The sequence below is a fragment of the Hipposideros armiger genome, unplaced genomic scaffold (assembly GCF_001890085.2).
Source record: "Hipposideros armiger isolate ML-2016 unplaced genomic scaffold, ASM189008v1 scaffold_645, whole genome shotgun sequence".
NCBI lineage: Eukaryota > Metazoa > Chordata > Mammalia > Chiroptera > Hipposideridae > Hipposideros > Hipposideros armiger.
In genome coordinates this window covers 898,028-923,218 of record NW_017731995.1, presented here as the reverse complement: position 1 = coordinate 923,218, position 25,191 = coordinate 898,028, and the positions used below count along the sequence as shown (strand labels likewise).

The following is a 25,191-nucleotide window of genomic DNA, read 5'->3' as shown; positions in this document are numbered from 1 at the left end:
AAAAAAAAAAAAAAAAGCCAGGATTTTAATGGGGATTGCATTAAATCTGTGTATTGCTTTGGGTAACATGGCCATTTTAACTATGTTGATTCTTCCAATCCATGAACATGGAATATTTTTCCATTTCTTTGTGTCTTCATCAATTTCTTTTAATAATGTCTTGTAGTTTCAGGGTATGAATGAGTCCTTCACATCCTTTGTTACATTTATTCCTAGTTATTTTATCATTTTTGTTGAAATTGCAAAAGGAATTGTTTTTTTTCATTTTTTCTGAAATTTCATTGTTAGTATATAGGAACACAATGGATTTTTTGCACATTGATTTTGTATCCTGAAACTTTTCTGCATTTGTTTGTTGTTTCTAATAGTTTTTTTGGTGGAGTCTTTATGGCCATACCATCCTGAACGCACCAATCTCGTCTGTAATTACACTTTTTGAAATCTCTTTTCTCCTTTTAAAAGGATTTTAGAATTATTTTTAAATTACAAAAGTAATACAAGTTATAATATCAAGTTACATAGGTTCCCCATGCCTTTAAGCCCACTCCCGGAGTTAATGTTAACAGTTTAGTGTGATTCCTTCAAACCCTTCATTTCAAAACCCTCATGTTTATACAAATACATACATATATTGTATATACTAATATATAAACAAATACGACTTTCTCCTCTGTTTAAAATTTTTACAAACATGGAACCATACTGTACCAGCTGCTTTATCATAGACTTCTTCCTGGGATAATTCATATAGCTCAAACTCATTCTTTTTTTTTTCTAAAGATTTTATTGGGGAATTGGGGGAGGGAAAAGCACTGGGGAATCGGGGAAGGGGAACAGACAAGTTGCTGTCGTTTTGTTCTTCAGTCTAGTTGTGGAGGACGTCGCTTCACTAGCCCATGTTGGTATTGTGATCGTTGCACTCTTAATGGCTGAGGCAGTCGCTTGCCGGCCATCGGACAGCCGCTTATGGCGGCTCACGGCAGCTCACATAAGCTCACGCCAGCTGCCGGCCAGCCCCACTGCAGCCTACGCCATTGCCATCGCCTCACAGCAGCCCAGCTCCAGGTCAAGCTGTTGTTCACCATCTTAGCTGTAGAGGGCAGCGTCACTGGCCCTCATGTGGGATCCGACCTGGGGCCCTGCTGCCCAGAGCTGGCGTCCCAAGCCAAGTCTTAACCAGCGCGCCACTCGGCCGGCCCTCAAGCTCATTCTTTTAATAGTTGCATTACATTTTATTATATGTATCTAACATTGTTAATTCAGCTATTTTCCCTTTGCTAGACATTCAGGTTATTTCCCATTTTTGTTGCTTTGATAAACATCCTGAACAGTCATGCTGTTGTGCTTTTATTTCTCTAAAATAAACGTCTAACAGTGGGGTTGATGGATAAAAGGTTAAGCATATTTCTCAGCTTCATAGATGATGCCAGATTATATGTCAAAGTGTCGTAGGGTTCGTGTGCTCACAGCCGTGTAGGAGAGTGTCCTTCCCTGACACAGTGACCTTCAAAGTGGAGGTGTAATTTTTGACAGTTTGGAAGGTATAAGGTGCTATTTCATTTAATTTCTCTGAGAACTTAGAAACTTAAAATTCTTATGTATTTATCAGCTCTTTTTAACTCCATCTTTGAGTTGTTTGCTCTTACCCTTTATCTGATTTTCTATTGGGAGCTTGATCTTTTTTCTTATCGGTTTACGGGAGACCGTGTGTATATTTTACACAGATTTTCTCATTATTTGAGGACTTCTAAGGCTTTTGCCATTATTTTCACATAATGCAGAATGGCAAATATTAAGTAATCAGATTCATTGAAATTATGCTCTGCCAGTTTAACATGTCCATTCAAGCTCCCTTGCTGTGAATTCTTACGTTATTTATTGGTCATGCTCAGTAAGAAGGACAAGGAATACATGTTTGTATGCGATGCCCCATAAATTATAAAAACATAATGTACTATTATACATAATAGAATGTAAGCTAAAGTAATTACAAAATATGGATACTTTTTCAAGTCTTAAATTCTTCATTTTAGAAAGCATTATTAAAACTTATTGCTGTGTTCACTGTTTTTGCTCTCTTGTGAAAGTAAAATCCTATTTTATGGTGAGCAGCAAGTCATCCAATTGAAGTTAGTAAGTTTATGATTTTATTCATCTTTCCCTCTATTTCCTTCACAATATATTTTTCGAAAAGAATAAAAACTTTGAAACATGCAGAAAAATTGAAATAGTTATGCAGTAAACAGCCATCATATACCCAGTACCTCTTTCTCCAAGTAACATTGTACTCCGTGTGCTCTGTCATCTACCTCTTAATCTATCAATCCATCTTAATTTTCATGCATTCCAAGTAAGTTGCAGACATTAGTATACCTCCTAAAGATTTCAGAATGAACATCATTAACTAGAGTTTAGTATTTGTTTAGGATTCTTATTTATTTTTGAGGTAAAATTATATGCAATGAAATGGACAACTTAAGTGTACTGTTTCATGAGTTGTGACTAATTTGTGTAACCTGAACCCCGCTTAAAATGTAGAACATTGCACAGAAAACTCCCTCATGCTCCTTCGTAGTCAGTCCTCGTCACCCACCCCGCCCCAGAAGTTTTTTCCAGAAGTTCTGATTTTTTTCCACCATAGATTGGCTGTACCTGTTCTAGACCTTCAAATAAATGGATTAATACATTATATGTTTTGTATATACTGTATGTTTTTGATATTCATCTACATTGTTGCACATATCAACAGTTCGTTCCTTTTTATGCTAGTAGGATGGTATGAGGTAGACTTTTTTTTAAATATGAATTTTCAGTTGTTTTAGCACCATTTTTCTTTTTTATGTAAGATGGCTTTGATGTCTTTGTGAAAAATCAAATGGGTAGATATGTGGGTTTATTTCTGGGCTTTCTGTTCAACACTTAGTAATATTATGAAGTAAGCATTTTTTTAATACTAATTTCAAGTTGTTGCAGCACCATTTTGCTGAATAGAGTTGTGCTTTCCCTTTGGATTGCTTTGCTGCCTTTATTAAAAATCAGATGATCATGTAAATGGGGGTTTCTGGGCTTTCTATTTAATTTTATTCATATGTTGGTCAGTCTTTATGTCAGCACCATATAGACTTCATTAGTATAGCTTTATAATAAGTCTTTAAATCATGTAGTGTAAGTACTCTAGTTTTGTTCTTTTTCAAGATTAGATTCTAGATTCTTTGTGATTTCCACCTAAGTGATAGAATCTGCTTCTCTCTTTCTACAATTAAGCCTCTGCAATTTTGATTAGGATTGCACTGAATCTATGGATCAATTTGGGGAGAATTTATATCTTACCAATATTGTGCCTTCCAATTCATGAATATGGCATATTTCACTGTTTGTTTAGATTTTTTTCTATTTCTCTCAGCAATGTTTTATAGTTTTGAATACCACATTGAATTTTTAACAGATTTTAAAACTGTATAATTCCTTTTCCTTCTCCTTTCTATAGGTCCTGAATCAGTATCACTATATGAGGTAGAAAGATGTCAACAATTATCAGCTACAAGTAAGACCATGTTTCATTTTTGAAATCCGAGCAGAATAGCATAATATAAAGCGTGTCCTTATGCTTATCAACAAATTCATTCCTATCTAATATTGAGATCAGACATCCATGAGAGCAAAAATATATCTATATCTTATTCCTATTCCTCATCCTAGCTGGCATAAAATGGAACCCAGAAAGACATGTTTTTACATTAAATATGGATTTTAAGTCATGTATCTGTAAGGTTTATGGAACATATGAGTAGACGTTTTGACAGTACAGTGGGGCTTATTTGTAGTTTGAGAATGTAAACTGTCTTCTATGGCATTAATTTCAGTCAGTTCACATCATGCACTTAGCAGTGTGTCCATAAAAGAGCTCCTTACAATATGCCCCAAAACTTGAATGTTAGCAAAGATAGTAAATCTGTCACGTGCCCTCCTTCTGTTACTGCAGCTAAAATTAAAAAAAAATTTTAAGAAAAAAGTATTTTTAAGGACAAGTCTATTAAATGATGTTCTGTAATATGCTGTTATAAAATGCGTTTCTCATTATTGGAGAAAGGGTATGTAACCATGAAATGGGGGAAGGCTAGAAGGAAGAAACCAGTCGTATTGTGTTGGAATTGGAGGTTTCAGTCAGTATGTACTCATGGTGTTATAGATAGATACAGAAATAGATATAGGTGTGTATTATTGGTGTATCTGTATTTACTCGCATGCGTGTTCGTGCATCTATTTGTAGGTCACGATGTGTGTAGTACAGGTGTGCACATGTGTGCACATATGCCCTACCTCTGTCAACGAACGGGCGTGGAAGCAATGGCGCCCAGTAGCAGTGAACACACTTAGTTCACAGATCTTGGTTTACAAATAATATTCCGCCTTAACAGGAATCAGGGCTCCTTGGAGAAATAGAACATTCCGGGATTGGGACAAGAGAATTCCAAAGTGAGTCTGGAATACCTTGTGCCAGAGAGAAAAGAAATTCTCAGTTAATGATGAAACATGCCTAGTCTGGTACAATTTGAGCATCAAAATAAAAAAGACTGGTGTTGGAACAGAACTTATTGAATGAAGTAGGAATCTATTATCCCATGTATTAGGTTATCGGAAAAGTCATAATGTATTTTTTCTTTGTTTTTCATTGCAAAAATGTGTCATGACTTTTCCGACAACCCAATAGATAGTAAATAAAACAACAAAGCAAATAAATGAAGTTGAATGGAAAGCTCTTATTAAAATTTAATGGCAACTAATAAATGGACAAGGAATGATGAAGTTAGGAAAAACCACTATTTTGCAACCATGATGCTAATAATTCATTTAGTTGTGAGTCACCTGTGTGCCCTAAACTGGGGGGTCCTAAATGTTAAGTGTAAGATTGGGATATTTTTATTTTCCCAAGTACTTTCTTAATAGTTAAAAGGGAGAAAGTAAGTATATAGTGGAGAAACCTGTTGAACACCACCTTCGCTAACTGAGTAGTGTCACCCTCCCCAGGCTTGAAAACACTGATCCGCCTGCCTGGTGATGTGATGCACAGGAAGCCCTCAGTATGGCTTATGCGAATACAGTATTCCTGCCCAAATGCATAATTTGCATCTGATCTTGAGAAAAAGAAATGCTCTCTTCTCAAATTTATCAGTGTTAGAAAAGGCTGAGGAACCGTTAACCTATGTTAAAGGAGTGTAAAGAGCCAGGAAAAGTGAATGCATTGCGTGCTTCAGGTTTGGACCCTCAGCCCAAAAATAAAATGCTAAATAAGAACATGATGGGGACAGTTGGAGAAATTTGAATGTCTGTTGATTCAGTGATAATATTACATCAATGTTAAATGTTCTGATGTTGAAAATCGCACTATGTTATGTCAGTGAAATTTCTTGTTTTTGTGAAATACACAGTGTGAAATATTTAGGGATAAAGGAGTGTTATGTGTGGAAATTAGTCTCAAATGGTTCCTATATACACATATACACATATGTATATGAATTATGTGTCTGTAAGGTGTGTGTGTGTGTGTGGTGTGTGTGTGTGTGTGTGTGTGTGTGTGTGTGTGTGTGTGTGTGTGTAGAGAGACAAATGGAGATGATAAACGTGGCAAAATGTTAATAAGGTTGACAATACAACTTAGATTTTATTGTACATATTTGGTTCAGGGGGATTCATGTCAAGAATATGCTTATTATTCTTGTAGATTATTCTACCTTAATCTAAAAATTCTTTATAGTACTTACAGATCATCAGTATTTGGAGAACAGCCAACTAGGTACTATTTCAAAACAAAAAGCTCCTCAACAATATCGCATCCGAGCAAAATTGAGGTCGTATGAGCCCAAAAGACTCTTTCAGTCTGTGAAACTTCATTGTCCTAAATGTCATTCGCTGTAAGTATTTTCCATAATAAAGCAAGTTTTCACTTCATAATATTGGTATATTTATGTTTATACACGTAACTGTTAAGTCCTGGAAATGAGTAAATTTCAATTGAATTTACTAACTCTGATAAATGCAAACAAATAATAAACTGAAAATATTTGGTGAGACTTTCTCATTTGTCACAAAAAAAACTATTTTTAAGACTAAGCCATTATTGACTAAAATTCTTAAAGAGAAAAGGTTAGTTGAAATTTTTCATTAAGTGATATAGAAAGCCTTGTTGGAAATATTTCTGTCCTGCTTAATTATTACAATAGTAATTGAGAATTCCTTAGTGCCAGTCTTTATTCAAAACATCAGTTATTTTATAAATATGTAAATAAATTTATAATACAATGATTGTGTACTTATTAGCTCAAGACATATTCTGAAAATTATTTTTAATCCCCCTCCTTTTTTATGCAATTGACTATCGTCCCTCTATATTACGTGTGTGTATATATACATAGATACACATATATACACATACATATACACACACACACTCCACATGTGTATATACACACAGACATACCTTCATTATATTTATATATTTACATATTGTTTGTGTAGGTTCGGTGTACAGTAATACACACATATCCCCTTCTTAAATATAAGTATAATACTGTTTGTGGAGATTTTTTTTTTTAAGATTTTATTGGGGAATTGGGGGAGGGGAACAGATAAGTTGCTGTCCTTTTGTTCTTCAGTCTAGTTGTGAAGGGCGTCACTTCACTGGCCCATGTTTTTATTGTGATCATTGCACTCTTTCCAGGTGAGGCAGATCGGTTGCCAGCCATTGGATGGCCGCTCAAAACAGCTCACGCTGGCTGCCAGCCAGCCCCACGACTCACGGCAGCCCAGCTCTAAGTCAAGCTGTTGTTCACCATCTTAGCTGTAGAGGGTGCAGTGTCACTGGCCCTCATGTGGGATCCGAACTGGGGGCCTGCTGCTCAGAGCTGGTGTCCCAAGCCCACTCTTAACCAGTGCGCCATTCGGCTGGTCTTGTTTGTGGAAATTTTTGATCATAAGATCTTAAATAAAATGGGGACTGTCTTTTACCTATTTGAGCTTGAAATGGTAGTTGGAATTAAAATATAAATGCAGAGTTTAGATAATTCTTGAAGTACTATCAAATTATAGTTTGTCAAATTCTGTAACAACAGAACCACAGTCTATGATAATTTCTTAAACAAATAACGAAATGACCTCAGAAAGGTTAAGAGGTGTTACCTACAGGTACACAGATGGTTGGTGTCAGAACCATGACGAGAACATAGACCTTTTGAGTCTAGATCTTTCCGTTTCTACTCTATCATGCTTTACCATATGACTTTCTAAAATTATTATTCTAGATTAAAAGGAATTGAAAGGAATATTGATTTGTAAAGTAGGTACCCTAAGAAAGTGAGATTACTTAAGATGGTAAGTGGGTATTTAAATGGAGCAAAGGCTGGACAGCTGCATTTTCTCTTCCCCGTGGGAAGTTGAGCATTCCTTACAGAGGAGAACAGACTGGTGCCAGAAACAATTATATGTAACCTTGGCATCAAAACCAGGCAAGGAAGTTCCTGTGGTTCATGTAATTATGATATGAATCTGCCTAGCCATGAAGTAGCATCAAATATCTTTATATTGAATCAGAGTCATTTAATCTGCAAAGTGAATTATCTCCCTATTTTAAAAATAAGTAGCTGGGGTCGGCCGAGTGGCGCGATGGTTAAGAACTGGCTTGGGACGCCAGAGGGCCCCGGTTCGGATCCCACATATAAGGGCCAGTGACACTGCCCTCCACAGCTAAGATGCTGAACAATAGCTCAACCTGGAGCTGGGCTGCCGTGAGTCGCCAGCGATGGCGTAGGCTGCAGCCCCTGCTGCAGTGGGTTGCCATGGGCTACCGTGTGTAGCCAGAAGCCAGCGTGAGCGGCCAGCAGCCGCAGTGAGCGGCCGTCCAGAAGCCAGCAACCAATCTGCCTCGCCCAGGAAGAGCGCAGTGATGGTGCCAACTTGGGCCAGTGAAGCAACATCCTCCACAACTAGATTGAGAAGAACAAAGGACAGCAACTTGTCTGTTCCCCTTCCCCCAATTCCCCAGCACTGTTCCCATCCCCCCAGTTCCCCAATAAAAATGTTTAAAAAAAATATATATATATATATATATATATATATATATATATATAGCTGGCTCATCAGCATATAAACAATTTTTTTAACTGGATAATTTGTAGAATTTGAATTTCCAAGCTTATGCCGATTATTTTGTGTTGTTGCGTTGTTGATGGTTTTAGGCAAGAAGTTCCACATGAGGGTGAATTGGAGATAATTTTGCGAAACGGTGAAAGTAAAACCCCAGATACCAAACTACAAAATACATTATTATATGATTCAAAAATGTGGACCACTAAATACCAAGGAGGACGAAAAGTAGCTATTCATTTTATGAAAAATAATGGTATTCTCCCAGTTTCAAATGACTGCCTGATTTTGATAGAAGGTAAGATATTTAAGTCACTATCTTATTAGATTCCAGCTTTTTCTTACGTCTTTCTCTAATTGTTAAATATATTTTAGGGGCAACCTAGGATATATAAAGTCAAAATAGTGTTAATTTAAATTTCATAAAACAGAATATATTATCTGTAACAATTAGATTCAAATATATACATACACACATGTAAATTTATCTGAATGACATTTTGAAATGATACATTAAACTCAAGCGTTTTACATGTGTTCATCTTGCTGGATTCCTGTGTATGACCCTAACCAGATCCAAGCTAATTATCGAGCTGAATAACAATCCAGAGGCTGCTTGCTGTGTCCAGTTGCTGTTATCTTGGCCTCTGGGTGTCACTGTTGCTTCATGAAAGTACAAGGAAAGTCATGTGTCAATATCTAAATCAAGGAAGGGACCCTGGAAACAAGGAAAAATAACGACGTTTTGAAAAAATGAAACCGAGTCATTTATTTTTTCATTGCTTTTCTACTTTTGTCTTATTTTTATCTAGTATTTATCTAATATATCTACCACATATTTTTTCCAAGCCAAATTTAATGTTTCATTATTTTCGTTGGGACTTTTCTTTATTAATATTCCATAATAAAAGGAAAACACCCTTTTTAATTTGCATTACAGAAATCTTTAGTTTCATTTTATAAAGGGATGATCTTTATGACAATGGGTCATGGTCATTTTTATTGCTGACATTTTCCTGTTTGTAAAAGTAATCCATAGTCTTTTTAGAAAATATGTCTGTATAAGAATACACATGTGTATAAACATTGGTATCATGTCCATGAACATCTCTTGTTTGAATACATTTATAGTATACCAGGAACTATTTTAATTAATTTCTGTGTATGAATTTATTTAATCATCACAGCACTTCTATGCAGTTGGTGCTATTATAAGCTGTTTTTATGCATGCGAAAAACTGAAGCACAGAGAAATTAAGTGTCCCTGTTTTTTAACATAGTAACTCTGTAATGAACTTTATCTCCCTCTGGATGAAATGTCATTATGGGCACAAGTAATGAAGTAAATGTTGCCCAGTTTCTAGTGAAGTTATCCGAGTCTGCATGTGCTTTAGCAGCATATGAGATTATTTGTTCTCCTTCCCTCATCATCATGTACTCACACTTTAACAGACTTGGCTACTTTCACGAGTGAAATGTGATCTCTTACTCTATTAGCAATATTTTAATTTGTACCAGGAGACTGATGTAAAAACAGAAACACAGACACACACACACATTCATACAAGAAAAAATGGAGTGTTTGTAGGCTGTAAAAATAAAATAGAGCCACGGCTTAAGAGATTCAGTAAGAACTGTCCTTGTAGGCCCAACTAAGATGATGTCATGCATACCTTCTCCCCGGGTCCCCCTGTGTTACTCCGCCTCCCACTGAGTTCTGTGCTGAAGCCACTCGGGCCTTGAGGGCCCCCAGGAAGCTTGACTAAAGAAGCCCCTTGAAGCTCTCAGTCCCCTCTCATTCGCACTCATCCCACAGGCTGTTAGTCGCATCTCCTGCGTGCCTCCATTCCCAGCCTACCGAGCCATATTGCCCTGGTGGCAATTCCAAAACCCAGTGCATTTCCTCTGCCTTTCGGCCATCCCATTGCTGTTCTCCTGACAGTTTCTGAGCCAGTACATCTTCAGAAGTAAAGCCAATCATTCCCTGTATTCAGCAGTTCCTGGGGATTATTTCATGACCACCTGCATGTACCGAGCGCCTTTTCTGATTCACCAGGCAGATTGGAGTGGTGCTTATCACGTACTTTATGAACTTCCAAAAGAGCACTTCTGTTCTGGTATTATATTGGTGTTATATCTGTCTGTTTATAGATTTGCTTCCTTATCAGAATGTAAGCTCTCGAAAGACAGGATAATGTTCATTTTAATCGATGTACAATATCTTCAGCACCTAGAGTAGTGCATCTGCCATGTAACTGGCTCTCAGCAAATATTTACTGAATAAATAAGTACATCCAAATAAGTAACATTTCATCTTACAGAACTTTTTTGTCGTTGTTAAAAGATTTGTTATGGAGGGGCTGGCCGAGTGGCTCAGTTGGTTAAGAGCTCACTCAAGAGTTTGAGCTCTGAGCAACAGCGGTTCTATTCCCGGCCTGAGCTGAGCAATCAGAGAAGGGGAACAGACAAGTTGCTGTCGTTTTGTTCTTCAGTCTAGTTGTGGAGGACGTCGCTTCACTGGCCCATGTTGGTATTGTGATATTACGCTCTTTCCGACTGAGGCAGATTGGTCGCCGGCAATTGGACGGCAGCCCACTGCAGCCTACGCTGACTCTGGCAACTTACGGCAGCCCAGCTCCAGGTCAAACTATTGTTCACCATCTTAGCTGTAGAGGGCGCAGCATCACTGGCCCATGTGGGATCCGAACCGGCGGCCCTACTACTCAGAGCTCACGCTCCCAAGCCAACTTTTAACCAACGAGCCACTCGGTTGTCCCCAGAGCTTTTTTTTTTTTAAGATTTTTATTGGGGAATTGAGGAGATGGGAACAGCGGTGGGGAGTTGGGGGAAGGGGAACAGACAAGTTGCTGTCGTTTCGTTCTTCAGTCTAGTTGTGGAGGACGTTGCTTCACTGGCCCAAGCTGGCACCATCATTGCGCTCTTCCCGGGCGAGGCAGATCAGTCGCCGGCTTCTGGATGGCCGCTCACTGCGGCTGCTGGCCGCTCACGCTGGCTGCTGGCTACACACAGTAGCCCATGGCAACCCACTGCCACAGGGGCTGCAGCCTATGCCGTCGCCAGCAACTCACAGCAGCCCAGCTCCAGGTTGAGCCGTTGTTCAGCATCTTAGCTGTAGAGGGCAGTGTCACTGGCCCTCATATATGGAATCCGAACCGGGGCCCTCTGGCGTCCCAAGCCAGTTCTTAACCATCGCGCCACTCGGCCGGCCCCAGAGCTTTTTTTTTTTTAACGGACACTTTAAATAAATTTTCAATTACACTTAACATTCAGTATTATTTTATATTAGTTTCAGGTGTACAGCATAGTGGTTAGACATTTATATAAATTACAATGTGATTTCCCCCCCACCTCCCCATAAGTCTGGTACTCACCTGGCACTATACATAGTTGATGCAATATTGTTGACTGTATTCCCTATGCTGTACTTTATATCCCCATGACTGTTTCATAACTACCAATTTGTACTTCTTGATGTCTTCACCTTTTCCACCCCCATCCCTCTTCCACCCAGCAACCATAAGTTTGTTCTCTATCTATGAGTCTGTTTCTGTTTTATTTTGTTCTGTAGATTTCACATATAGGTGATATCATATGGTATTTGTTTTTCTTACCTTACAGAGCTTTTTAATGAAAGTGTATGTGAAAGCACTTTAAAATTTTAAAGGGTTTCATCAAAATGTAACATTTTTATTTTATTATATTTCTGAATATTATAACCCTAACCGGAGGCTAGGGTTTAACTGCAGCTTGACATGGCTTCCAGCTATTTCAGAGTTGCAGAAAGAGGGATGGGAGCCAAATTAAGTTCAAACACTACAAAGCTTGCTGTTCGTACCAAAATGTATCCAGTTTTTATGGAAAAAAAGTGTATTATTGGATTGTTGTGCAGGCATTTGGTTGATTTCTGGAGTCCTGAAAAAGTTGGGTTTGACAGTTTTTGCTAATGTTCTTTTTGCTTTTATGGAGAAGTGTATTTTTGGACGTCTTTAGTCTGCTTATGCCAGAAATGCTTCCCCTCACAGTTAAAATTTAACATTACAAGTTTTATGCAAATTTTAGGAAATACACAGAAGTATTTTTATAAATTATATTCTCTTTTCCTGGAGAGGAAGAATTATCAAGCTAAGTAAAAAACACACCAGTAGGTTTGAATTCTCATAGAAAATCCTTCTGATAATGGTGCACTGTTGGGCGTATGATTTCTTCTCAGCCAACGTGATGGTTGTAGTGTCCACCCTGTCGTAGACTTGGGGTGATTGTCATGGCTTTCCCAAGAAAAATGGACAAACACTGCACACAAATTCATATTACATGAACTATTTGCATCTATATTTAAATTTAATGTTCACCTGGAAGTTTAAAAGATTTATTTCAAACTCAGGACTAAATTTGCCTACACATTAGTTGTATACAGCAAATGTAATAATGAGAATCTTGTCATGCTTTGGCTCTCAACTTTATTCTCTTTTGAGTTTTTGAACAAAGGAGTTCCTGGCATAGAGAGCAGTTTGTATAAATGTAAAAAGATGGTTAAGCTTTCTCAAGCCATATATTTGCACAGGTCTCAGCATTTTTGTACAGTGGTTGTTTTAATCACTGTGTAGGATCTTAAATTTACAAATCATTATTTTTCACAATAAATGTATAAATGAATTAAATCTCTAAAATTCATTGTTTTCATTGTCTTTTTCTGTCAATCCCTTTAGTCTTTTATTGTACCTCATGTGTTACTTAATAAGTACTTTATTTTGCCTGCATTATATTTATACTACATAAAGGGTTTATTTGTTGTCTCTAATAGGAGGTACACTCAGTGAAATCCAAAAACTCGCCAACAGCTTTCATAGTGTAATTCCTGTGAAATCTGGCCATACAGACCTGGAAGTCCTTGACCTTTCAGGACCATTCCTCATACAAGGAAAAACACATCACTATGGGTATGTTTTCAATTCTGGGATTTTTTGGAATTAAAAATTGTTTAAGAGTAATTTTTACTTTTATTATCTTATCCCACTTGTTTACTATATAGTCAGTGGATACTTATTGAGTACCAATTTATATGTACTAGATTTTTCACATGTATTTATTATTTTGGTAGCATATATATTGAGTACCTACCGTAGACTATGTAGAAGGCTATCCCAGAGGCTAATTATCATTTATTTTCTTTCACAAGGATTTAAATGCTCATTACAGAGAAAGGTTCATAGCTACATTCTAATAAAAGTTAAGTGATTGAATTTCAGAATTTCTGTGCCACAAAGTTACAAATTAGTTGTCACTGAGTATTTGGAAGATAACAGAACACACTAGGAGCTAGAAACAGATTTTTAGGTTTGGAAGGAGGCAGTGGGGAGAAAATCTCCTTTGCTTCTGCTTGATGAAACAGTCACCCTGAAAATGCTGTTTTGCGAAACTTTGGATTATAGAATACATCTTGTACCATCCCTCTCCCTTTTGTACTCCTGTGTTTGTAGCAATTGTTACTCATCGTTATAATACATAAATCTTGATTTCAATTGAAAATTACATACTGCAGTTATGATCTCTCTCTGATTGTGACCACTGAGGTCATTGGTAGGCATGTGGAGATTGCTCTGGGTTCTGTCCCATATACAAAATACCATAAAACTTCAGCTATAAGTTGGAATAGTGTCACTGAGTTAAATCTGTGGTTCATAGCTATTTTTACTCTAATGTGCCCAGTGTCTTTAATTGTTATCTCTCATTGGATTCATGACCTCAGAATCCACTTTATCAAGGTTTATAATTAGTTCAAAAATAAAAGTCTGTCAAATTAGTTGCTTTTTCATAAGTCACTAACGTGGACCTTGTATTTTTTCTGTATCTATCCGCACTCATTCACTCTCTCTCCTCTCCGTCCCTCTCTCTCCTGTCTTGCCTTCCTAGCCATTAGTCACCTTGGCCAGTCTAGAACCAGGAAAGCAAGTATTGGTTATAAGCTTTGGAATGTCCTTCACATACTACAAGGCTAAAATAAAGTTCTGTTACAGCTCTCAACTTTTCCCCCGTTTTCAGCATAAACCAAGAAATTCTCATTTTCCGGATTTTAAGACTCTTCTCGATTTTCCATTACTTTGATTCAATCAGCAAAAGGCAACATATCTTTTTATTGACTTTTCTCTTTATTTTTAATTATGAAAAATAATTTTAACTACAGAAAAATATAAAAAATTACATCATAAACAGTTATGAATCCTCCACTTAGGTTCAATAAATGTTAGCATGTTAACATATTTTTCAATTCTTTACTTTTTAAGAATGAAATTGTACAAAACAGAAGAAACACCCTACCAGTCCCCTGCTTCCTTCTCAGAAGTAACTGCTTTTCCAAACTTAGTTCTTCTCATCAGTGTTTTTATGCTCTTAGTATAATGTATGTGTGAACTTTTAAGGAGTATAGTGTATTATTTTGTGTTTTTTAAATTTATGTAAACTGTTTCATACTGTGCCTTTTCATTTTGCAACTTGCCTTTTTCCCCCACATAATATTATTTTCAAGATTTATCCATATTTACTCATGTAGATTAGTAATTTAATGTTTATATAGAATTTTATTTCATATGGAATATATTACGGTTTATTAATCTGTTTTCCTATGAATGGACATATGTTATTTTCATTCATTACATTTACAGGCAGTGCTAAATGAAATCCTTTTATATATTTCCTTTGTCATAATATAACTTCACTGGATCATTCCAGTATTTTTTTTTTAATGATACGATATGTGATGGTATGGCATGATATGGTATAAATCAAAATGAATAACAGAGACCTTTTTACTTAGTAAGGGTTAGTATTGTTTCCTAAACTTTTGTTTCAATTGTGTGTATATGTTGTATTCTGGGTCATGATATATAAAATAAACTTCTTTTTTTTTTTTTAAGATTTTATTGGGGAAGGGGGTCAGTTAAGTTGTTTTCCTTCAATCTTAGTTGTGGAGGGCACAGCTAGCTCAGCTGCAAGTCAGGTCTCCATCTGGCCGCCCTACGTCAGCTTTTTGTGGTTCATAATTGTTTAGTATCTTATTATCATCCCTTTGCTTTTAATGTTCCTTTGTTGTTATAGTTTAGTCAGTCTCATAAATACTTATGAGTAGATTTTAGTTGTTTTTTAAATACAATAGATGAGTTTAAAATATGTTAACTACTAATATACTTAGGTTTTATTTCTGTATTTTATGTTGTTTTTCACTTACAATACTGTTGACCTCTTCTTCAGTTTTTGTTATATTTTGCTTATGTTTTTCATCAGTCTTCTGTTGAATTGACTTATAAAAGTGATTTTAATTTTCTCCTTTTTCTTTTTTTTTTTACTGTGGAAGTAATGAATTCTCTATTTAATTTCTACTTGTTACCCTTAATTTTTAATTTGTGTACTTAATTTTTAATTTGTATACTTGCTTTATCAATATGTAAATTAATATTGCCTTTTTATTTACAGTTACACTGTTTTTCTCCAGATTGCAAATGAAACGGAGTCTGCATGAGCCTTTTGAATATTGATTTTTATGCTTTTATTCAAGTATATATTTATTATCTCCCAGACATTATGATATTAATAAAAAATTATTTGTACTTAAAATATATTTGTATGTAAGCAAAATACCTATACTAAATAATGTACAATGTTAGTATATTGTGTAGTTTAAATTTATGTTATAATGAATAACTATAGTATTAGGCATCATAAACTATAAACCTTTAAATATGTGCTCACTGAATATATTACCCCAAATGTTGCTAGTACTGACGTCTTTAGTCAGAATAATTGTCTTATTTTGGCTCTATTTAATTAAGACCTTGGCTATTATATATTGTTCACAGAGCCATAAAATGAAAGTGCTTAGAGATTTTCTGTGTAAACTTTTTTGTTTTACCAAATAAGGAAATCAGCCAAATTAATTAATAATCTGGACTTAGAGCCTCTCTCTTATTCTCAATTTAATGCTGTTTATCCTGAACCATACTATCTTTGTGATTGTTTCTGCTGTAAAAAGCTTATTTTTTTTAATAATTCTGTTCATAACATGCACAGTACAATATAGGAAGCACAGTACTTTTGTTTAATAATTTACTTTTTTTACTTTTTAAAATGCATATTTGAACAGCAAAAATAAGTTATAATAAATGATTTATAACTAAATTATAATAAATTATTAAAATTTTTTTCTTTTATTAATTTCAGATGTAAACAGTGTTCTAGTTTGAAACCAATACAGAATCTAAATTCTGTGGTTGATAAGACATCCTGGATTCCTTCTTCTGTGGCAGAAGGTTGGCTAAGTTTCTGTGTCCTGCAATTTTAACTGTCTTTGTATAAGGGGATCTCACTGATTATATTTCAGTATTCATGGATATAGTAAAACCAGAGCAAAGGCTGAGCTAAAGTTTAATTTCCCTTAAGCAAAACCATTCACAGTGATTGTAATAAAAGTATAAGGTAAATGTTTAAAATATTGGGAAACTTCCTTTCAAGCATCTGCCAGTATCTTTTATTCATTACTCACATTTTAACATTCTGTAATTTTAGTACTAATCATTAATCATAAATACAACTTCTTAAAAATCTCTCCAGCTCATAGTATCTTTGGATTTAAACAAGTTTTAGAGATAGCTATTACAACTTTTCACCCAATACAAGTCTTTAGCTGGAACAATAAGAATCTTTTTGTATCATGTTCTCAAAACTTAAAACTCTTTCAGTGACACGGGACTCATTACCTTGCAAGGCAACATGCCCCCTTCATTTTGGGGCAGTTATTAATAATGAGGCAAAATGTGCCTACCTATAATTTTAACATGGGCCACTTTCTGTCTACTAGAATTAGATTAAATGTGTTCCCTCTTCTATAAGATGGACAGACTATGCATTTGAAGATATCTGTGGAGGCTTCATCGAGTGTTTATGTCTCCAACGAGGCATCTCACGTCCTTTGGCATTTCCCACATTCTTTACTACTTTATTTCTCCTATTTAGTAAGCGTTCCACTTTACCAGTGCTCGTCTCAAAGCTTGGCATTCAAAGCTGGAAATAGGGCTGCAGATGCTTGCCGTTTCATATATAAAGAAAGCCTTTATTTCCCTAAAATTGGACAGTTTCTACTGGCCTGAAAATTACATTGTAGAATAACGTCATTTTGTTCACATCATTTCATTGCAACGTTGATAAGATGCCCTAATACTTAACTCTTATTTATGTTAACTAGCCTATGGTAAAATTGGTTTTTATGTCATTTCACCGCAGTTCCCAGAACCGGCCGATAATGTTAAGTAAGGACTTCCTGGGTAGGCATTTATTTCTTTTTGGTTTTGTTTTCCTTCTCTTTCAATCCAGCTATGATACTGCTATCTCATATTTTGTCCGGTGATATTCCAGGTTCCTTTCACATGAGCTTCTTGCAATCCTGCTTGCTCTCCCTATCCTGTTCTTAGTGCAGTTCTCTTTGTCCAAGTGGTCCCTCAGAGTAGATTTTATATTCATACTTCCTGGTTTTAGCTCACAATTTTAACTTATTGAGACCTCTTGAGTCCTAAAACTCAGTTCCTCTGTTAATAATTTGTCATGTCTGTGTGCCCTGATTGATTCTTCTTCCTTGCCCCCTTAAATAGTTCTATTTAAATAGTGTCATGTATTCCATCCTATAAACATTGAATGTCTTTCATTTCCAAACGTAAGGTGTTCATTTTAACCTATAAATTTTCATATGATTTAGTACTCATTTTCTTCCTTTTTCTTAATCTTACCAAATTGTAAAATCCAAGATTCTGACATTTTTGTCCGTTCAACCAGATGATATCTCTTAAAAAATGTGATCCCTATGCTTATAATACAAAAGGGGAGAGACGTGTTACATAATCATAAGTGGTGAACTGCATGCTATTTTTTAGAACATTCTGGTATTTTAATTCATAAGGCTAACATGCAATGAATTGTATTTCATGAATCAGTTTTTATGTTTTCTGTCGAGATCAGCTCATTTTAAAAATACATTATTTAATCAAAAAAGATACAATTGTTAGGGCCGGCTGAGTGGCTCAGTTGGTTAAGAGCTCGCTCAAGAGTTTGAGCTCTGAGCAACAGCGGTTCGAGTCAGCCCGAGCTGAGCAGCCGTGAGCTGCCAACAGGTGGCGGGATGGCTCAGCTAAAAAAAAAAAAAAAAAAAAAAAAAGATACAATTGTTAATAAGCCATTGTTCCTATATAGGTATAGTGTAATGTTCCTAAATGAACCTTGTAAAATGAGCTTAATATGTTGACATTAGAGAACAAAAGGGCATAAGTTGTTTTCTCGCTTGAATTATTTTAGTAAACAAAATTTACAGGTACATGCTCTCCTAAAACAATTGTCACTTATAAGGAGTAGAGGATTCATATGGTTTCGTCTTTTTCTCCTTCACCAGCACTGGGCATTGTACCCCTCCGACATGTATTTCTGATGACATTTACTTTCGATGACGGAACAGGAGTTTTGGAAGCTTATCTTATGGATTCTGTAAGTAACAGAGGTAGTGAAGATATTTGTAACTAAAAAGAATGCTTTTTTGAATTTTAATATATTTATTTATGCCTACTTTAGTACTGAGAAGATTAAAGCAACTTAGAAAAATAAAATACGAGCACATAAATCTTAAATCATCTATGTGTTTATCTCTTTTGATTTGACACTAAAGCTTAATATCCAAATAATGAGAAATTGAGGGGTAGGAACTGGAGGAGAGAGTTATTCTCTGCACCATGCAGAAGTTCTGTTCCAGGAGCAAAGATAGAGGTGTGGCCAAACCCTCTAGGCATTACCTGTCAGCATTTCTTTCAGTAAGTTTGTTAAGCCTCCACACTTCATATTAGAGGGAACAAAATTACTTAGATAGGGAGTTACAGTGGGCAAAGCTAGGGAGCTGTCCACAAGACCATCCTCACTTCTGACAACCGTTCCAAATTGGGGGGTTCCCAAGACCACCCTTAGTTTTGATGATTCACTAGAAAGACTCACAGAATTTACTAAAAGCTGTTATACTCACTGTTACAGTTTATTACAGCTAAAGGATACAGATTAAAATCATCCAAGGGAAGAAAGAAGGGCATAGGGCAGAGTCCAGGAAACTTTCAAATGTGGAACTTTCATTGGTCCTCTTTCCATGGAGCGGAAGACAGTGTTAGTTTCCTGGTGACAATGTGTAACAGTGCCCACGTATTGCCAACCAGGGACGCTCAACTGAGCTTTAGCGCCCAGAGTTTTTACTGGAACTTTATCATGTATGCAGTCATGGCTGACAGTACATGTGACTGATATCAGTGTTCATCCCCTCCAGAGGTCAAGCTAGCAGCACATGACACAAACTCCTCACCCTAAAATCACGTTGTTAGACTATCCAGTGTGACCCAGCATCCTTAGGCAAACATGGACACTCCTATCAGGCATGGTAGTCCGTGGGCTTAGAGATTATCTCACGGGAGCTAAGGGCAAAGGCTGGTAAGGTTAAATATTTTATTGCACACATTGGAAAAGAATCTTGGGTAAGGTTGAGAGGAGAATTTTTATCCTCCCTAAATAATTCATTTATCCATTTATTAAAAATATTTAATGAGCACCTACTATGTGCCAGGTCCTGTTCTTTGTTATAGGGATCTAGCAGTGAGCAAAGCAAGCCAAATACCTTCCTGAAGCTTGTAATCTAGTAGCGGAGAAAGAAAATTAAATAAATATGTACTATATGTTATACTCTTCAACTTAACACACGTTGTAGGAACTCAGTATACATTATCAAGAGAATAATAAGCCTCGCTGTTTTCTGGTCAATATTTTTATCATAAAGTCAAAGCACTTTAACTTGATTTTATATATATATATGATTGATATATATGTATGATTATAGATGTATACGTATATATATTTCAAAACTTTTTAGATTAAATTAAATCAGTTTTTAGGATTCAGACTAGCACTCTAGTTTATGAACTCTAAACTCTTGATAAAGTGACATAGTCTAGATTATTTTAGATAGTATTGAAATACTTCTATAACTTTAATAAAAGGTTAAGATTATTCCCTTTTTCGTCTGTAATTTTTTTAAGGGCGAATTCTTCCAGATTCCAGCATCAGAAATTCTAACCAGTGATGACCTTCAGCAAAGTTTGGGCACGATCATGGATATGTTTTGCCCTCCAAGATTAAAAATTGGTAGGCAGTATTTTAACAATCCCTTTCGTTCTTTTTCTTAAAGTAGCACCTAGCATATATCTAATCTATGGACTTTTAGAGGTATGAAAACTTTGAAATGTAAATCCAAATAAATTACTAAGCAGCGATTGATGACTGTTTAATTTACCTTTTGGTGGAGACAGTGGCAGGGATAAAATGGGTGTGAATCATAATTCCTGAAATGAAAAGACTTTTCAAATATTTTGAAATATAATAAAGGGGAGGCAGTTTTTGATGACAAACACATTTGATACTATGTTCATGCGTGCAAACATTTTAGTTAACATTATGTTAACAGATGAAAGTTTGACAAACATTCCCTTAACAAACTCCATTTGGCCAGTTTAATTCATTGATGAATTTTCTATTCAATATTAACTAGTTTCAGATTTTACACGTTTTTATTTTACTAATTATTTTTATCAGCTTTAGTTGTTTTCTATATAACATTTGATTCATCAACCAGATCTTCAGGTCAAATTATATCAAATAGCTGCTGCCACTGAGTTTCCCTTTTGTTGCCATCATTTCTATTTATATTGAAACTTGCAGATCTAAATCATATTAAGACAATTTAACGCTTCTAACAATTTTTTATCAGTAACAGATTTTGCCAGCTGTAGATTTAACTGTTAACAGTTTACCTTTTATATGCTATTTTTAATCAGGCTTTATTTTCCTCTGGTGAATTTTGCATTATAATCCCAAAAAGATAGTTTTTATACACCTGTAACAAAGCTTAACTTCTATACTTTTATTTAATGTCAGTTTTAGTTTTTTTTGGCTGCTTGGATTCTTTTGGGTAGATTTCTGGAAATAAAACTGCCATATCAAAAAGTACAGGCCTGCTAGACTTTTGATACATGCTACAAAACTGCTTTTTCAGGAATATTTGACCTATTTATGGTTCTGCCAGCTGTGTAAGAGAGTGCCTGTCTTATTGACCTTTGCCAGTATTGAGGACTAGATTGTGTATCTTTCACACTCGAACTTGAAACATTAAGAAACTTTTCTAGATATTGCAAAGTTACTGTGGTTATAACCAAAGCTTGGAAATAGCATCTGTGGCTACTAACTTTGCCTTGATTGGGTACTTGGTACCTGATGGTAGTGTCAGCTTGATAAATATAAGAGCTTCACCTGACTGACTTCTGGATTCATTTCTTTGCAGTCAACCAAGAAAACAAACAAACAAACAATAAAACAGGGAGGTCAGAAAGCAATTAGCGGGGACAAAGGAATAAAAATTGGGAATGAGGTAGCTTACAAACATTCTGAGAACCCCACATTTAATTACTTTTTCCTGTTGTGAGGAAAAAAATTAAAACTAGTTAAAATTACTGCAAAACAATAACATGAATCTGATATGTGATTTGTAAGAATAGATAATGTTAAATTTGGTAAATATATTCATTTGCTTTTCAAGCTAAATTAAATGTTAATTTTTCTAGCTAAGCATTATGCTTAAGTACCTATCTCAGAGTTATTTGTTTAGTTTTAATGGTTAAATAACATTTTCTTCTGGATTTGTAGATGCGTATCCATGGTTGGAATGCTTCATCAAGTCGTATAATGTCACAAATGGAACGGAACAGCAAATTTGCTATCAGATTTTTGACACCACAATTGCAGATGATCTTAACTAATGTTGACATTCAACTTAATATAATGTAAAATATTGTAATTTTTGAAAGCATTTACTATTTTGTGAGATTGCTATAAAACATGTAAAAAGTTTATCTCAATAGTTTATTTTCTATTTTAACCATGATTGTAATTTTTCTTTTTTACAAATAGACGTTATGTTATCTTAATGCCTTCTGTAAGTTAAAAATGTTCCTGTTGCAAAAAAATATCCAGTATGAGAGCTGCTAAGGATACAAAAGAAGGACATTGAATAAATAAAGACTTGTTTTCATTTACTCTTGTGGGCCCTCCAGAGAAGCTGTTTTGTTACTCTGCACTAAAAGTCACTTTGTCTATTGGCTTTCCCACGTATCAGCCAGAGTTCTCTGCTGTCCACCATCCCTGGTTGAGCTGCTTCTCCTGCCCAGATTTTTATAGCAGCAATGCTGATGGTTTCCGCCTGGGTATGGGATTAGAAGATGTCTAACCTTCAGTCTCTCAGCTTTGGCTGAGTGCATGGTACATAGTAGCTAGTGGTTTGGTTTGGTTTTGGTTTTGTACACAGGGATCTGTGTGAACAAGAACTCCTCCAAGAAATGCTTTTCCGAGTGAGCTACACTGTACTCAAAAGAGCGGTTTGCTTTAAGTGGAGGTGGTGGAATTGCTTTCTTGGGGTGCTGATATTGACCAATTTAGGCTAAACCCTTTTTTTTCAGACCAGAATTATATGCTTTATTGCTGATTTCTCTACATGATATTAGAAATTCCATTTCACCTCACTCAGCGTAATCAAGTGGTCAGATGTTAGTGACTTCTACCCTTTTTAAAATAGTCTTATGTGAAATGTATTTCAGGTTGAACATTGAATGAGATGTTGTCTCAGTATACAGTCTACTTTTTACCTTACAATATGTTAAATTTAAAATCATGAATATTCAATTTTATGCAGATCCTTTTGTGTACACTGTATACATAGATTTATGTATGTTATTTGCCAAAGATTGAGAGGTACAGATCTGTCTAGTTCAATAGTGAATAAATGCACCCTTTTCAACTGTTTCATTTGTATACCCTGTTTGAGCTGAGGCATGATTTGAGGCAAAAAAAGCAGATATGTCAAGATAGCAGATAGCTAGGGACTGTCTACACACCAGGTGCTAAGCACTTCACATGTAATTGAGTTTCACAACCCATTTTCCTGATAAGAAAACTGAGGCTTGATTGATTGTAGCTGACTTGACTTTCACACAGGTATTAAATGATAGCCAGTACTTGAAGTTAGAGCAAAACCAGCCATGGGCCTTTCTGCAAATGAGTCCTGCCTTAAATATCTGAAGGAACACTGGAAATAGGAGTAGTCGCTGATACGTCTTCTTATACTAACTAAAGGCTTTTAACACCTTATTGGCAAGAAGGATTGAAGATCTAATTTCCTCTGCTCATCGTAACTGTAAATCCTAGCTCCTGAGTACGTTAGCACATCTGCAGGCCTAACTACCTCTCTCCCCATGACCGAATTATCAGCTTGTTTGAGACCATGACAAAGACTGATGCTGCTGTTTGGGGGATTTAAACTCTTGGTTCAAAACATGTTCAAAGAAAAAAATGTGAGAACCCTAAAACTGAACAGATATATTTCGGTCTCGATGGTGTGCTTGGGGTACAAAGGGGAGAGAGATGTTGCCTTTTTCTTCAGGAAGCGCCCAGGCTAGAAGATGAGGGGACAGAAGGTGCCACAGGCTCAGTGTCAACCTGCACCAGCTCCAAGTTAATCAAGTACAACTCTTCTATGTAGCCTCATGACAGTAGTCTCTCTCTCTCTCTCTCTCTCCCTCTCTCTCTCTCTCTCTCTCTCTCTCTCTCTCTCTCTCTCTCTTTCGTCTCCTTTTTTCTGTAAAGCCCCACATTGTCATCATTTGTTGTTGGCTTTTTAATTCAATTTATTGGGGTGACAATGGTTAGTCAAGTTACATAGATTTCAGATGTACAATTCTGTAAGACATCATCTGTATATCACATTGTGTGCTCACCACCCAGAGTCAGTTCTCCTTCCATCACCATATATTTGATCCCTTTTACCCTCTTCTACCACTCCCCTATCTCCTCTGGTCACCACTAAACTGTTGTCTGTGTCTATGAGTGTTGTTTCTCTATTATTTTGTCTTGTTTGCTTGTTGCTTTCAGTTGTATATCCCACATATCAGTGAAATCATAAGGTTCTTCACTTTTTCTGTCTGACTTATTTCACTTAGCATGATAATCTCAAGATCCATCCATGTTGTCGCAAATGGCACTATTTCATCTTTTCTTATGGCAGAATAGTATTCCATTGTGTATATATACTACATCTTTGTCCAATCATCTATCGAAGGACACTTTGGTTGTTTCCATGTCTTAGCCACCATGAATAATGCTGCAGTGAACATAAAGGTACATGTACCTTTACGGATAAATGTTTTCATATTTTGGGGGTAGATACCCAAGAGAGGAATTGCTGGGTCATATGGTAATTCTATTCTTAAATTTTTGAGGAACCTCCATACTGTTTTCCATAGTGGCTGCACCAGTTTACATTCCCATCAATAGTGAACGTGTGTTTTGGTTTTTAACTTTTCAGTTTTGAACAAGCAGAGTTCTATTAACACCTAGTTTATTCACTGCTGATGTATGTACCTCACACTGAGCAGGAACCCGGAGTATTAGAATTCCAGTTCTGGAACAACTAGACGGTACTTTATTGTGTCCAAAATTTTTTTTTTAAATTGGGGAATTGGGGGAGGGGACCAGCCAAGTTGTTCTTCAATCTTTGTTGTGGGGAGCACCAGTCACCATCTGGCTGCCCGTCGGCAGCTCGTGGCCTCTAAGCTCAAGATGCTGTGTTAAATCTTAGTTGCGGGTGGGCGTAGCCACAATCCCATGTGGAAGTCAAACCAGCAACCTTGTTAAGAGCATGTGCTCTATCCACTGAGCCATCTGGGTGGCAGGTCAGCTCAAGGTGCCAAGTTCAGTCTTAGTTGTGGGCAGGTATAGCCCACCATCAAACAGGCTGTCTTAGGAGCACGTGCTCTCACCAGCTGAGCCATCCTGCCACCCGATGGCAGCTCAGTGGCATCCCAGCTCTGGGCACAGCGTCACTGGCCCATGTGGGAATCAAACTGGCAGCCCTGTTGCTCAGCGCTT

The 25,191-nt window shown here is 36.2% G+C and overlaps 1 protein-coding gene across 1 annotated transcript in view; it reads left to right on the top strand.

Annotated features, from left to right (window-relative positions):
• POT1 (protection of telomeres 1) overlaps positions 1-22,308 on the top strand; it is an 84,576-nt gene extending 62,268 nt beyond the window's left edge. The window contains exons 12-20 of the mRNA XM_019625919.1: positions 1,282-1,289; positions 3,488-3,544; positions 5,756-5,912; positions 8,232-8,437; positions 12,962-13,097; positions 16,372-16,460; positions 18,587-18,678; positions 20,259-20,364; positions 21,919-22,308. Coding sequence (XP_019481464.1) covers positions 1,282-1,289; positions 3,488-3,544; positions 5,756-5,912; positions 8,232-8,437; positions 12,962-13,097; positions 16,372-16,460; positions 18,587-18,678; positions 20,259-20,364; positions 21,919-22,031 — 964 coding nt within the window. The 3' untranslated portion in view covers positions 22,032-22,308. The remainder of the gene's footprint in view (positions 1-1,281; positions 1,290-3,487; positions 3,545-5,755; positions 5,913-8,231; positions 8,438-12,961; positions 13,098-16,371; positions 16,461-18,586; positions 18,679-20,258; positions 20,365-21,918) is intronic.
• The last annotated feature ends 2,883 nt before the right edge of the window (positions 22,309-25,191 follow it).